Below are 13,733 nucleotides of genomic sequence, written 5' to 3'. Positions count from 1 at the left end.
GCACCTCCACTGGCGCACGGTGCCCGAGTGCATGCGGTCCGGGGGCCATCCTGCGCGTGAGCACAGCCGCAACTGCCTGGCCCCTAGGGCTGGGACCCGTCCGACGGGCTTTGGGGCGTCATCAGGAGCCTGGGGCTCCAGCTGCAGGAAGCACCTTGATGTCTTAAATGGCTCGTGTCCAGTAAGGATGCCACTGTCACCCCGTCACCACACTGCTGCCCCAGCCCTCGCCCTTGCCGCCCACTGAGTGCCTGGGGAGCACTCCCCCACCCTCCCCCCACAGAACAGATCCCCTGGAGGAAGGTCTCACCCCAGATGCCGGTCTCCCCCGGCCCGAGGCACGAGGCCCTCCTGCTGGACGGCGAGCAGCTGCTCGGAGCGCAGGCCCCGCTCCCCTCGAGCTGCGACCCAGTCTCTTCGGAAGCACTGTCATCAGAACGGAGGACCCTGCAGGAGCCCCCGGGATCCCCCCCAGTCTGACCGGAGGTGCCCCTGGGTGGAAGGTGGGGACCTCGGGACGGAGGCCCTGCCCGCACCTCTGGGACAGCCTGGCCGCAAGCACGGTGGACACAAGCCCTTGGACAGAGGACCTTCTGGGCACCTGTCTCCCCTCGAGGCCCCTCCCGCAGTGCTGTGAAAACAGGGCTCGGCTGGGGTGGAAGGCAGGTGTGCGTGGCCCTCAGTGTGGGGTGCTGGGGGCCCGGGAGGACTGAGGCTGAGATGGGGTTTGGGCTGGCCTGGGAGTCAGTGCGCCCTGCCCTTCCAGGCACAAGCCTGCCAGGTCCCCTGCCCACATCGCGCTCTGTGGCCCCCAGGAGGGGTTGGGCCACAGTCACCGGGCCTGTCCTGTGAAGAGCGGGGGCCAGGAGCGCTGGGGAGGGAAGCCCACCGGCCCTGACTCCTGCAGCTGCCACCTCCCCTCCAACCCAGGAGGGAGCTGGGCAGCTGGGGGGGGGGGGGACATGTCCCTGCAGGGGCGCCCGCCCACGCCCCAGGGGGCCGGCCCAGGGAGGGGAGGCGCCCCCTTCCCACCAGAGGAGCGGCTGCACAGGCAGCGCTTCGGCCAAAAGGGGGGCCGTGGTGGCTGCTCTAGGGAGGGCGCCCAGCTGGGCTCCGGCAGGAGGCGAGCCCCCGGGGCAGGCGGGGGGGTAGGGGCCCAGGCGGAGGAGCCGGGGGTCCGCGCCAGGAGGGGTCTTACTTCCCGGAAGGCGGCGTCCGTCCGTTCACCACGTTGAAGAGGCTCTGCAGCAGCCTCTCGCCCCAGTAGAGGTCACAGAACTTTTCCGAGATGGCCCCGCAGAACGTGGCGTAGGTGAGGTCTTTCAGGGCGTAAATGTACTCCCCTGCGTTGGCGGAGGGAAGAGTCAGGATGCTGTGAGCAATTTTCCGGGTCCGGGGGCTGGTGGGTCTGGGACCCTCCTCCTGCTCCGCCCGTGCTGGGCCGCATCGTGGCGTTGGGCTCCAAGGTGATCTCCCCCATCCCTGCGTGCCCACCCCTGCTCCTGGGCCGTGACCCTTGGTACCCATGATTAGAGCCTCCAGCCCGCGGTCCAGGTAGCCGTCGAAGGCAAACTCCTCCTGGATGAGGCGCGTGGCCTCCTGCAGTGACGCGCAGGCTGCCCCCTCCGGGAGGGGCGGGGCGTCCACGCTGGATGGACAGAGCTTGCGGTCTGCTGGCTGGGGCGCCTCGGGCTGGCCTCCTGGGGTGGCCCCAGGGCTGTCTGGATTCCCCGTGGCCGGGGAGGGGCCCTGTGCGGCTAATGGGGGGCTCTCAGGCTCCTGGCCTGCCTCCTGGGTGGTCCTGCTTCTAGGTGGCTCAGCTGGGGGGCGAGGGCTGAGGGGCGCTGTGGGGGGCCCAAGCGCATCAGAAGATGCTCGAATTGGGATGGGCTCCTCTGCCCCTCGATCCTCAGAGAACTCCTGTCTCTCCAGGGGCGGGGGTGGGGCTGGAGATTGTGGTGTTGGCATTGACGGCCCCTCTGGTGGGCTGGCGGGGGTCCAGGGGCACCCCTGGGCTGAGCCTCTTGGTGCTGACTCCCTGAGGGGCCCTTGGGGGCTGGGCGCCAGCTGCACAGCTGTCTCTGGGCTAGGGGCCGTGACGGCCTTCTTCCCATCGCCCTGTGGGTCCAGCTGGCCTCCTGTGGCTTCTGGGCTCTCCGCTGGCCCTGAGGTCAGGGCGGGCCTGTCCCTGTGAGTGGAGCAGATGACGCTCAGGGGGCGCCTGGGACCCCTCCAGCCCCCAGGAGCGGCACCCACCTGGAGACAGCTGCATCCGCAGTAAGGACGGCGGGCCTGCAGTGACTGACTGGAGAGGGGAGCGCCTCTGGGAGCAGCACGGCCCCTTGGAGGCCAGAGGGCTGACCCGGCACTGGGCCCTGCTCGGCCACAAGCCTGCTGTCGTCAGCGATCCGCATGAGGTCTGGGGACAAACACGGGGTGACCGGGGTGGGCGAGGGCCTTCGTGGGGGCCGGCTATCGGGAGTGCTGGCCATGGCGAGTGTGGGCCATCGGGAGTGCGGGCCTTAGTGGGTGAGGGCCTTTGTGGACGCTGCCTTCATGGGGGCCGGCCATAGGGAGTGCGGGCCTTCATGGGCACTGCCTGGATGGGCCCAGCAAGCCCAGGGCCACTGCGAGGGAAAATCCAAGGAGAGAGGCTGCGGGAGGCGCGTCCAGGGCTGCCCCGAGCTGGCAGGGAGGGCGCAGTACTTGGCTGCGTGGCTGGAAGGTTGGAACAGGTCAGTGGCCCGGCCGCAGACGGGAGGCTCTGTGGGCCGTGTGCTGGCGGGGCGCGCTGGGAGACATGGGCTGCGAGGCAGAGGCAAGTCGCCCGCCCTGGCCGCTGGACACAGGGAGGCCTGAATGCAGGGTCAGAGGAGCCGGGGGGTGTGAGGCAGGGTGGCTGGGGGCCAGCTCTGGACACGCCGTCTGGGGTCCTTGGCCACATCCAGCGTCCACACGGGGCTGGACTCCTGGAGGCAGGGGCGATGACAGGCCTGGGGCAGGGGAGGCAGAGAGGGCCAGTCCCAAGGCCCACCTGAGTTAGGCCTGGGTGCGGCTGCCAGGCTGGGGTCCACCTCAACCACCGAGAAAGCGCGCTGCAGACCAACGGTCTCCTCTTCCTGGTAAACCTGGGGCAGAAGGACGCGGCCAGCTCCGCAGGATGAACGTGAGGCCCCGGAGGCGTGGCCTCTGCAGCCTGAGCGCCCCCAGCGCCCACGGGCCTGGCTTCTGTCTCTCTGGAGCGGGAGCCCCGGGGCACATGGGCTTCTGGGAGCAGCGGGTTCTGCTGGTTCCTGGGGTGGGGGCCGGTCAGGCCTGGGGCAGCCAGGCCTCACGTGGATGAGGGTGGTGAGTGCATGTCGCATCCAAGGAATGGTGTCACCACCGTCAGCACGCCCGGAAGCTGAGGGTCACTCTGCGACCCCCAGGACGTGCCAGGGGTTCAGCAGACACCAGGGCGGGGGCCTGGCCCCCCGAGAGCGGCACAGTCAGGCCAGCGGATGGGGAGTGAGCTGCTGCCCTGGCCCAGGGTCTCCTCCTCCTTGAGCAGGAAGAGCGGGAGCCTCTCCCGACGGCCCGGCGTAGCACAGAGGGTCTGCGGGGTCTGCCGCGCCCAGCTTACCTGGCAGGTCAGCGCCCTCAGGTGGGCCAGGATCTTGCGGCTGTCCATGCCCCGCTGCAGGAGGTAACCACTGCAGGTCTGAAAGCAAGCACAGCCCAGCATCCAGACACACGGCCGCGCTGTGCACTCTCGGGGCGAAGCCGGTCGGAGTGCGGGGTGGCAGCCGGAGGCCTGGGGCTTCTCGGCAGGAAGACCCCACAGCACCCCTTCGTGGGGAGAGCCTGGGGGCTGGGCTGCGATTCAGAGTCCCCGGCTGTCCTGGCTGTGGTCAGCTGGGACGCCACGGGTCGAGGGGCTACACCCAGCCTGGCGGACCCGTGGGGAAGTATGGGGAAGTTGGGCATGTGGGGTCCGTGCTCGGCCCAGGCTACCCCTTTCCACCCGGCCGGTGGATGCACTGGAGACCGGGACAGGCTGGGGGAAGGTCGTGAGATGAGCAGCAGGGGCCCCTGGCCGCCCATCCACAAATGAACCCACGTGCTCCCCGTCCAACCCTGACCTCCCCCCGAGACGAGAGCCTGTCCGGCCCCCCACAGTGCAGGTACCTCGATGGCTTCCGCGGCAGAAGGCCGCTCCTGGGCGCTGCGTCTGGCCATGTGCAAGAGGAGCGTCTTGAGCCTGCGTGGCAGGGCCAGCTTGCGGTCTTGGGGGACACTGAACTTGGCGGCCGTCCACAGGACCGCGGCCACACAATATACAGAGGCCTGGGTGGGGAGAAGGGTGGGCCGCGGGCTCAGAACTGCCCACGAGCGGGGGCCGTCCTCAGAGCCTGGAGGCCCCACCACAGACCCTGAGCTGCACGCCAGGCTCTGGCCTGGGGCTCTGACCAGCACCCACAGGCGTCAGAGCCTCAGCATGAGCAGGAAGACCCGGGCCCCGGCCACACCTTCCAGCTTGCTCTCCACGAAGGGGGCCCGAGGCCCAGAGTCCCCCAGAACCCTACCGTGCTGCTAAATGCTGACAGCAGGCTCCCTGAACAGAAGCACGTCCTCCCGGTGCCCACAGAGGCCTGTGCTAGCATGTGCTGACACGAGGGGCGTGGCACACACACTGGAGGGTGTCACGGAAGGGCCGGTGCTCCTCCCTGCAAGCTCGTGCAGTCGGCCGCTTCTCCCCGAGGGCCCCCCTGACTTCCATCTGACTCTTGGATCTGCAGCCGACCTGTGACCAACAGGAGCTTCCGACCTGCGTGGGGCCAATGCCTTTGTTTCTCTCAAAAGGTGAAAGCGAAACCAGAGCCACAGCGCCCTCTGTGCCGAGTCCGGCGCCCGTGCCGAACCCCGCGGGGTCGTCCCGGACCCGACGCACTCCGGTTCAACCTTGTCATGTTCATCCCGCACAGCCGCCATTGAGTCCAGCCCGCTGACAAGACGGGGAACCAAGCCCTGAGTTCAGCGCTGGTGGCTTTCCATGGTGTGAAGACTCGGCGTGGCCGGGTCCCAGCCGTCGGTGCAGTGGAGCCCGGGGGTGGGGGACCCGGGGGCCCTTCCTACGGGGCTCCTGCCCGGAAGCACAGACACAGCCGACTATACCAAGTCATTGTCCAGTCGCTCAGTCGTGTCCGACTCTCTGCGACCCCATGAATCGCAGCACGCCAGGCCTCCCTGTCCATCACCAACTCCCGGAGTTCACTCAAACTCATGTCCATTGAGTCAGTGATGCCATCCATCCATCCCATCCTCTGTCGTCCCCTTCTCCTCCTGCCCTCAATCTTTTCCAGCATCAGGGTCTTTTCCAGTGAGTCAGCTCTTGGCATCAGGTGGCCAAAGTACTGGAGTTTCAGCTTCAACATTAGTCCTTCCTATGAATATTCAGAGTTGACTTCCTTTAGGATGGACTGGTTGGATCTCCTTGCAGTCCAAGGGACTCTCAAGAGTCTTCTCCAACACCACAGTTCAAAAGCATCAATTCTTCAGTGCTCAGCTTTCTTTATAGTCCAAGTCTCACATCCATACATGACCACTGGAGAAACCATAGCCTTGACTAGACAGACCTTTGTTGGCAAAGTAACATCTCTGCTTTTCAATATGCTGTCTAGGTTGGTCATAGCTTTTCTTCCAAGGAGCAAGCGTCTTTTAAATTCATGGGTGCAGTCACCATCTGCAGTGATTTTGGAGCCCGTAGAGTCTGACACTTGGTCCCCTTCCCCACCTGTCACGTGGCCAGACGCCCTGATGCTAGGGTTTAGGTTGAGTTTTAAGGCAGCTTCCCCACTCCTCGTCACTCTCCAGAGGCTCTTTAGCCCCTAATTTAGTTCAGGTCGGTAGGAAGTTGTTAGTTCTGAGTATTTATCAACTTTCTTCTAATTTTGAGGTAACTGTAGATTCACACAGCTGCAGGGGATGACCCAGGGAGGCCCAGGTGCCCTCCCCCAGCCCCGGCGGGGACACCCTGCAAGGCTGGGCACAGTGCCACAGCCAGGCCCCTGGTGTGGGCCCCACGCGATGGGGGCTCTGCTGTCACCAGGATCCAACCTGTCCCCTCCAGCCTTAGTTGCTGGCAACGATTCCTCTGTTCCCCAGTTCTTAATTTTGTCATTTCACATGAATGGACCTCCCGCTACACAGCCCTCGGGGCTGACGCTTCTCTCTCGGCTCCATCACCGCCGCCACTCTGTGGGCTGCCCTGCACCCGCTGAAGACATCTGAGCCGAAAGACCTCCAGGCTGGGGCTGTGGCCGGCAAAGCCGTGAACAGTCGTGTGCAGGACTTCATGCGAACACAAGCTTCATTCCTCTAAGAAAGACGTCCGGGTTGTCCGGGTCCCCGTGGCAGCGGATGGGCATCCCCACTGCTCCTCGCCTTTGTGGGCCTTTGCTGTCATCAGTGTTTGACTTTAGCCTGTCTGCCGAGTGTGTGGTGGGAACTCACTGCTCTACTTGGCATCCCGAGTGCCCGACAGAGTGCGACATCTTTCGCGTGCTTACTTGCCATACGATACCTTCTTTGGTGAGGTGTCTGTTCAAAATTATTGTGACAATATACAACCTTGATGTACTCCCTTCCCAATTTTGAGCCAGTCTGTTGTTCCATGTCAAGTTCTAACTGTTGCTTCTTGACCCCTATACAGGTTTCTCAAGGAGCAGGTAAGGTGGTCTGGTATACCCATCTCTTTTAAGGATTTTTGTTGTGACTCACAGTCACATAATCAAAGGCATTAGTGTAGTCAGTGAAGCAGAATAGATGTTTTTCTGGAACTCTCTTGCTTTTCCTATGATCCAATGGTTGTTGGCAATTTGATCTCTGGTTCCTCTGCTTTTCTAAATCCAGCTTGAACATCTGGACGTTCTTGGTTCACATCCTCTCGAAGCCTAGCTTAGAGATTTTGAGCATGTCCTTGCTAGAAATGTGAGACGAGTGCAATTGTGTGGTAGTTTGAGCATTCTTTGGTATTGCCCTTCTTTGGGACTGGAATGAAAACTGATCTTTTCCAGTCCTGTGGTCACTGCTGAGTTTTCCAAATTTGCTGGCATATTGAGTGCAGCACTTTAACAGCATCATCTTTTAGGATTTGAAACAGCTCAACTGGAATTCCATCACCTCCACTAGCTTTGTTTGTAGTGATGCTTCTTAAGGCCCACTTGACATTGCACTCCTCGATGTCTGAATCTAGGTGAGCGATCACACTATCGTGGTTATCTGGGTCATTAAAACCATTTTTGTACAGTTCTTCTGTGTATTCTTGCCACCTGTTAATATCCTCTGCATCTGTTAGGCCATACCGTTTCTGTCCTTTATTGAGCCCATCTGTGCATGAAATGTTCCCTTGGTGTCTCTAATCTTCTTGAAGAGCTCTCTAGTCTCTCCCATTCTGTCGTTTTCCTCTATTTCTCTGCACTGATCGCTGAGGAAGGCTTTCGTCTCTCTCCTTGCTGCTCCCTGGAACTCTGCATTGAAACGGGTGTATCTTCCCTTTTCTCCTTCGTCTTTCGCTTCTCTCCTTTTCTCAGCTATTTGTAAGGCCTCCTCAGACAGCCATTTTGCCTTTTTGCATTTCTTTTTCTTGGGGATGGTTTGGATCACTGCCTTCTGTACAATTTTACGAACCTCCATCCATAGTTCTTCAGGCACTCTGTTGTAGACTTTTAAGAGTTCTTGGCATATTTGGGATACAAGTGCTTGGTCAGATACGGGTTTTGCTCCCGTCTGTGGCCTGACTCCTCACTCTCCTAACTGCATCTTTTATGGAGCAGAAGCATCTAATTCTAATGGAGTCCAGCATCCACTGTTTCTCCCATAGACCATGCTTTTGGCTTTGTATCTACATTTTTGCCTAGATTTTCTCCTCCATTATCTTCTAGGAGTTTTATAGCTCTGAGGGCTATGGCCCATTTCGAGTCAGTTTTATGAAAAGTGCAAGGTCTGCGTGAGGATTCCGTTGCATGTGGGTGTCCTGTTGTCCTAGCACCGCCTGTTGAGAGACCGTCGCTTCTCCTAGGAAGGCCTTCGCTGCTTTGCTGAAGACCCGTTGACTGTGTTTGCGTGGGTGCTTCCGGGCAGTCTTGTTCTTTTTATTTGCCTTTCCTTTTGCCAAAGCCACACTTGATTACCGTCGCTTACAATCAGTTTTAGAACTGGGTGGAGAAGGAAATGGCACCCCACTCCAGTGTTCTTGCCTGGAGAATCCCAGGGGCGGGGGAGCCTGGCGGGCTGCCGTCTATGGGGTGGCACAGAGTCGGCCACGACTGAAGCGACTGAGCAGCAGCAGCAGCGGCGCCAGGCCTCTGACTTTGTTCTTCAGTTCTGTGTCTGCTATTCCGAGTCTCCTGCCTCTTCACATAAACCTTAGAGTCGGTTCATCGGTAGCCACAAAATAACTTGCTGGAATTTTCACTGGAATTGCATTGAATCTATAGATCAAGTTGGGAAGAACTGACATGGTACTAACATTGAGCCTTTCAATCTATGAACAGGGACTGCCTTCCCACTTTCTTAGCTTTTCGGTTTCTTTCGTATTAGTTTTGCTAGTTTTCCTTAGATGTATCTCACACACACGTGTGCATGCTAAGTCACCGCAGTCGTGTCTGACTCTTTGCGATCCCGTGGTCTGAGCCCTCCAGGCTCCTCTGTCCATGGGATTCTCTAGGCAAGAATACTGGAGTGGGCTGCCAGGCCCTCCTCCAGGGGTTTTCCCCACTCAGCGACTGAACCCGTGTCTTTTACGTCTCCTGCATGGGCAGGCAAGGTCTTTACGACTAGTCTCACACACATCTTGTTACATTTATACATGAGTGATTTTTTTGGTGCTACCATAAACGGTATTGTTTTTTAAATTTCAGATCTTAATTGTTTGCTGCTGGTAAACAGGAAAGTGACATTTGTATCTTCCCTCTTTTACCTGCGATCTTCCTATAACTGCTCTGTTCCAGATTCCTGTGAATTCTTCAGGATTCTGACACGATTTCAATCATCTCAGCTGTAAGCAAAGAGAGTCTTCTTTCTTCTTTCTCAATTGACACATGTTCCCTTTTCTTGTCCTGTTGCTGTGTTACCTGAGCTAATACAGATCTGCACACGTGTAGGCGTACACGTCCGTGCACGTGGGAAGATGCTCTGCTTCACATGGCATTTGGGGGATGCAAATGAAAACAATGAGTTAGCACCACACGCTCAGTAGAAAGGCTAAAATCAATGTACCGTATTGAGGAATGAAAAGGGACATTCTCGCCTTTTCCCAGTCTTAGGGGTAAATTATCTAGCTTCTCACCGTTAATTATCTGTTGGCTATTTTTGTAAATATTCTTTACCAAGTTGAGGACATTTCCTTCTGTTCCTAGTTTGCTGGGAATTTCTATTATGAGTGAGTGTTGAATTCTGTCAGAAGCTTAGTATCTCCTGATACAAACAGATGCCTTCTCTTCTTTAGTTCACGTGATGCGTTACGCTGACTTCCAGCGGTTGAGTCAGCTTTCCACACACGGAGTAAATGTCATTTCGCCAATTTTAAATTCGGATGAAAAGTTCAATTTACCCATTTTTCCTTCTATGGAGAAATTTAAGGATAGTGCTTCCAGTGCCAAGTCTAACAACTCCACCTAGCCCTCCGTCCCAAATTTTTCTTTTTTTTTTGCCACGAGGTGTGTTTTATTTTTATTAATCATACAAATAATTTTCTATAATATTCCAGGGCAAACCGGAGAAATTAGGCAGTCCGATTGGAAGGTCCCCTTCAGAGACCCGCGGGCCGGTGGCGACGGCACGGAGTGCCCGGGTTCACAGTGCAGCTTGTTGCTCGTGTGCATCTTGCAGGTGGCTCTTCCTCCACAGCACGGCTAGGGTCTCCAAGATGATGCGGTGGAGAATCCTCCAGGTTCGTGGAAAATCTCACTTTGCTTGCTTCTTCTGCTCAATGGTCTCTTTGGTCGGCAGGGTGTTCTTCTCCTGCGTCTCAGTCTTCTTCAGCTTGGCCTTATTGAAGCTGTTGATTTCCCCCATGTCGGGCTTGTCTGCCATTTTCTTAAAACAATCTGCTTCCAGACCGAGGTCCCGGGGTACCCACTCGCGTTGCTGCAGCAAAAGACCTCTTTTTTTTTTTAATCAGCATTTTGTGTCCTTCAGCATACAAAGTCTGTACATTCTCTGTTTGACTTACATCTAAGTATTTCACTTTTTCGAGTGATTAAAATGTGTGATGTTTTTAATGTTAGTGTCCACATGCTCACTGCTAGTGCACAGAAACAGTACAGTTGATTTTTGAATGTTTACCTTATACGCTGTGGCCTTTCAGGACTGACTTCTAAGTCGTGGGAGGCTTTTCTTTTCTTCTCTGTGGATTCTTTGGAGCGCCTTTGCGTTTTCTAGGACACAGTCATGCCGTCTGCAGGCTGCCTTATTCGTCCCTTCCTGGACTCCTGCTTTCTCGCGTCGCTGCAGTGGCTGGAACTTCCAGGACAATGCTGAGTGGGGTGGAGTCAGCGGGCATCCTCCCCTTGTTCTGGGCCGCAGCCTTTCCACTAGGTATGGTGCTAACTGTATGGTTCTTCTGGTCGATACTCTTTGAGAAAGTTTCTTCTGTTCCTATTTTTCGTTTTTTTTTTTTAATAAATGGATGTTAAATTTTGCCAAATTAGAGTTCCAAAGAATAGCAAGAAGAGATAAGAAAGCCTTCTTCAGCGGTCAATGCAAAGAAATAGAGGAAAAGAACAGAATGGGAAAGATTAGAGATCTCTTCAAGAAAATTAGAGATACCAAGGGAACATTTCATGCAAAGATGGGCTCGATAAAGGACAGAAATGGTCTGGACCTAACAGAAGCAGAAGATATTAAGAAGAGGTGGCAAGAATACACGGAAGAACTGTACAAAAAAGATCTTCACGACCCAGATAATCATGATGATGTGATCACTCATCTAGAGCCAGACATCCTGGAAAGTAAAGTCAACTGGGCCTTAGAAAGCATCACTATGAACAAAGCTAGTGGAGGTGATGGAATTCCAGTTGAGCTGTTTCAAATCCTGAAAGATGATGCTGTGAAAGTGCTGCACTCAATTTGCCAGCAAATTTGGAAAATTCAGCAGTGGCCACAGGACTGGAAAAGGTCAGTTTTCATTCCAATCCCAAAGAAAGGCCATGCCGAAGAATGCTCAAACTACTGCACAATTGCACTCATCTCATATGCTAGTAAAGTAATGCCCAAAATTCTCCAAGCCAGGCTTCAGCAATACGTGAACCGTGAACTCCCCGATGTTCAAGCTGGTTTTAGAAACAGCAGAGGAACCAGAGATCAAATTGCCAACATCCACTGGATCATTGAAAAAGCAAGAGAGTTCCAGAAAAACATCTATTTCTGCTTTATTGACTATGCCAAAGCCTTTGACTGTGTGGATCACAATAAACTGTGGAAAATTCTGAAAGAGATGGGAATACCAGACCACCTGACCTGCCTCTTGAGAAATCTGTATGCAGGTCAGGAAGCAACAGTTAGAACTGGACATGGAACAACAGACTGGTTCCAAATAGGAAAAGGAGTACATCAAGGCTGTATATTGTCACCCTGCTTATTTAACTTCTATGCAGAGTACATCATGAGAAACGCTGGACTGGAAGAAACACAAGCTGGAATCAAGATTGCTGGGAGAAATATCAATCATCTCAGATATGCAGATGACACCACCCTTATGGCAGAAAGTGAAGAGGAGCTAAAAAGCCTCTTGATGAAAGTGAAAGAGGAGAGTGAAAAAGTTGGCTTAAAGATCAACATTCAGAAAACGAAGATCATGGCATCCGGTCCAATCACTTCATGGGAAATAGATGGGGAAACAGTAGAAACAGTGTCAGACTTCATTTTTTTGGGCTCCAGAATCACTGCAGATGGTGACTGCAGCCATGAAATTAAAAGACGCTTACTCCTAGGAAGAAAAGTTATGACCAACCTAGATAGTATATTTAAAAGGAGAGACATTACTTTGCCAACTAAGGTCCGTCTAGTCAAGGCTATGGTTTTTCCTGTGGTCATGTATGGATGTGAGAGTTGGACTGTGAAGAAGGCTGAGCGCCGAAGAATTGATGCTTTTGAACTGCAGTGTTGGAGAAGACTCTTGGGAGTCCCTTGGACTGCAAGGAGATCCAAGCAGTCCATTCTGAAGATCAGCCCTGGGATTTCTTTGGAAGGAATGATGCTAAAGCTGAAAGTCCAGTACTTTGGCCACCTCATGCGAAGAGTTGACTCATGGGAAAAGACCCTGATGCTGGGAGGGATTGGGGGCAGGAGGAGAAGGGGACGACAGAGGATGAGATGGCTGGATGGCATCACTGACTTGATGGACGTGAGTCTGAGTGAACTCCGGGAGTTGGTGACGGACAGGGAGGCCTGGCGTGCTGCGATTCATGGGGTCCAAAGAGTCGGACACGACTGAGTGACTGAACTGGACTGGACTGGACTGGATGTGATCACGGGGTTCTTCTTTAGCTGGTTCGTATGTTGGACTGCACTGAGTGGTTTTCAAGTACTGAACCATGTATCCCTGAACTCACATCCCTAGAATACCCCTACTTGGTGTATAACTGTTTTTACACATCAGTTTAAAAACATCTGTTTGTTTGCATCTGTTTGTTAAGGGCTTTTGCCTTTATCCTCGTGAGGAACACTGACCTATAGGCGTATTTGTTGCAGTATCTTTGGTTTGGGCTTCAGGGTAATAACAGCTTCATAAAATGGTTTGGGAAGTGTTCACTTCTGTGCTTGGAACAGACCGTGTGGACCTGGCATTAGTCCCTCTTTACATGCTCAGCAGAGCTCCCAAGCAAAACCGTCGGGGCCTGGAGATTCAGGGAGTGTCAACTTGCAGATTCAATCACCTCAACAGTTACGGGGCTATTCAAGGTCTATTTCGTCTCGGTGAGCTGAGGTAGCTGATGTCTTTGAGGGAGCTGATGCCCACTCCGTCTGAGCCGTCGCAGGTCAGGGGCCATCTGTGGTGTGCCACCTCCCTTTCGGTGCCTGCAGGGTCTGCGGGCGCGCCCCGCCCTTCCTGACGGTAGTTTGTGCCTCCCTGCACGTTCTGCTCTCAGCGAGTTTCTCGGTTTCCCTGGTCTCTCCGAGAGCCGGTCCGTCTCGCGCTGGTTTCCTTCCCGCTTTTCCGTCCGCACGTCGTTGACTTCCGCTCTCCGCTTGCCTGCTTCCTTCTTTCCGCTCTGGGTCTGGTTCGCTCTCCGTCTCCTTGGTGCTTGAGGTGCGAGCTCAGATCACCGCGTTGAGACGTCACTGCGTTTCCAGTTTTCAGCACACAGTCCTGTACACGCTTTGTTAGACTTACAACTATTTCATCGTTCGGTGATTGTTGGAGGGAAGGTGGACAATGGCCAAGTCCCAGCGCTTCCTGAGGCCTCCTTGGGCCCCGCCCCTGCTGGGGGAGGGGCACGTCTCGAGGCCGGGAGGTCGGGGGTCAGAGGCCGGCTGCTCAGCCTTCTCCGCCAGCACCTGGAGCGGCAGGCTGCCTTCCCCTTGTCCTGCCACTCTAGCTCCCGAGTATGGGCCTCCCCTGGGCTTGAGCAGATGCCCTTCCTCCTCCACGTGTGAGGCAAGCGCCCCTGGGCTCTCGGGACCACTGCTCCCGGCCAAGCCTCCCCGCACCCCCCCACCCCACCTGCCTGCCATCCACTCCCGCTTTACAA

At 55.8% G+C, this 13,733-nt stretch overlaps 1 protein-coding gene and 1 pseudogene across 1 annotated transcript in view; both read right to left on the bottom strand.

Moving 5' to 3' along the window:
- The window catches only part of KNDC1 (kinase non-catalytic C-lobe domain containing 1), a 56,007-nt gene that overhangs the window by 18,109 nt on the left and 24,165 nt on the right, over nt 1-13,733 (bottom strand). The window contains exons 12-18 of the mRNA XM_069567435.1: nt 4,168-4,326; nt 3,623-3,700; nt 3,035-3,128; nt 2,257-2,419; nt 1,524-2,188; nt 1,199-1,343; nt 311-447 (exon numbers count right to left, since the gene is read on the bottom strand). Of these exons, the coding sequence (XP_069423536.1) occupies nt 311-447; nt 1,199-1,343; nt 1,524-2,188; nt 2,257-2,419; nt 3,035-3,128; nt 3,623-3,700; nt 4,168-4,326 (1,441 nt within the window). The remainder of the gene's footprint in view (nt 1-310; nt 448-1,198; nt 1,344-1,523; nt 2,189-2,256; nt 2,420-3,034; nt 3,129-3,622; nt 3,701-4,167; nt 4,327-13,733) is intronic.
- Nucleotides 9,675-10,086, bottom strand: LOC138427435 (thymosin beta-10 pseudogene; annotated as a pseudogene).

The sequence above is a fragment of the Ovis canadensis genome, chromosome 22 (genome assembly GCF_042477335.2).
Source record: "Ovis canadensis isolate MfBH-ARS-UI-01 breed Bighorn chromosome 22, ARS-UI_OviCan_v2, whole genome shotgun sequence".
Taxonomy (NCBI): Eukaryota; Metazoa; Chordata; class Mammalia; order Artiodactyla; family Bovidae; genus Ovis; species Ovis canadensis.
The sequence above is the reverse complement of the archived record's forward strand: the minus strand, read 5'-3'. Positions and strand labels throughout refer to the sequence as shown.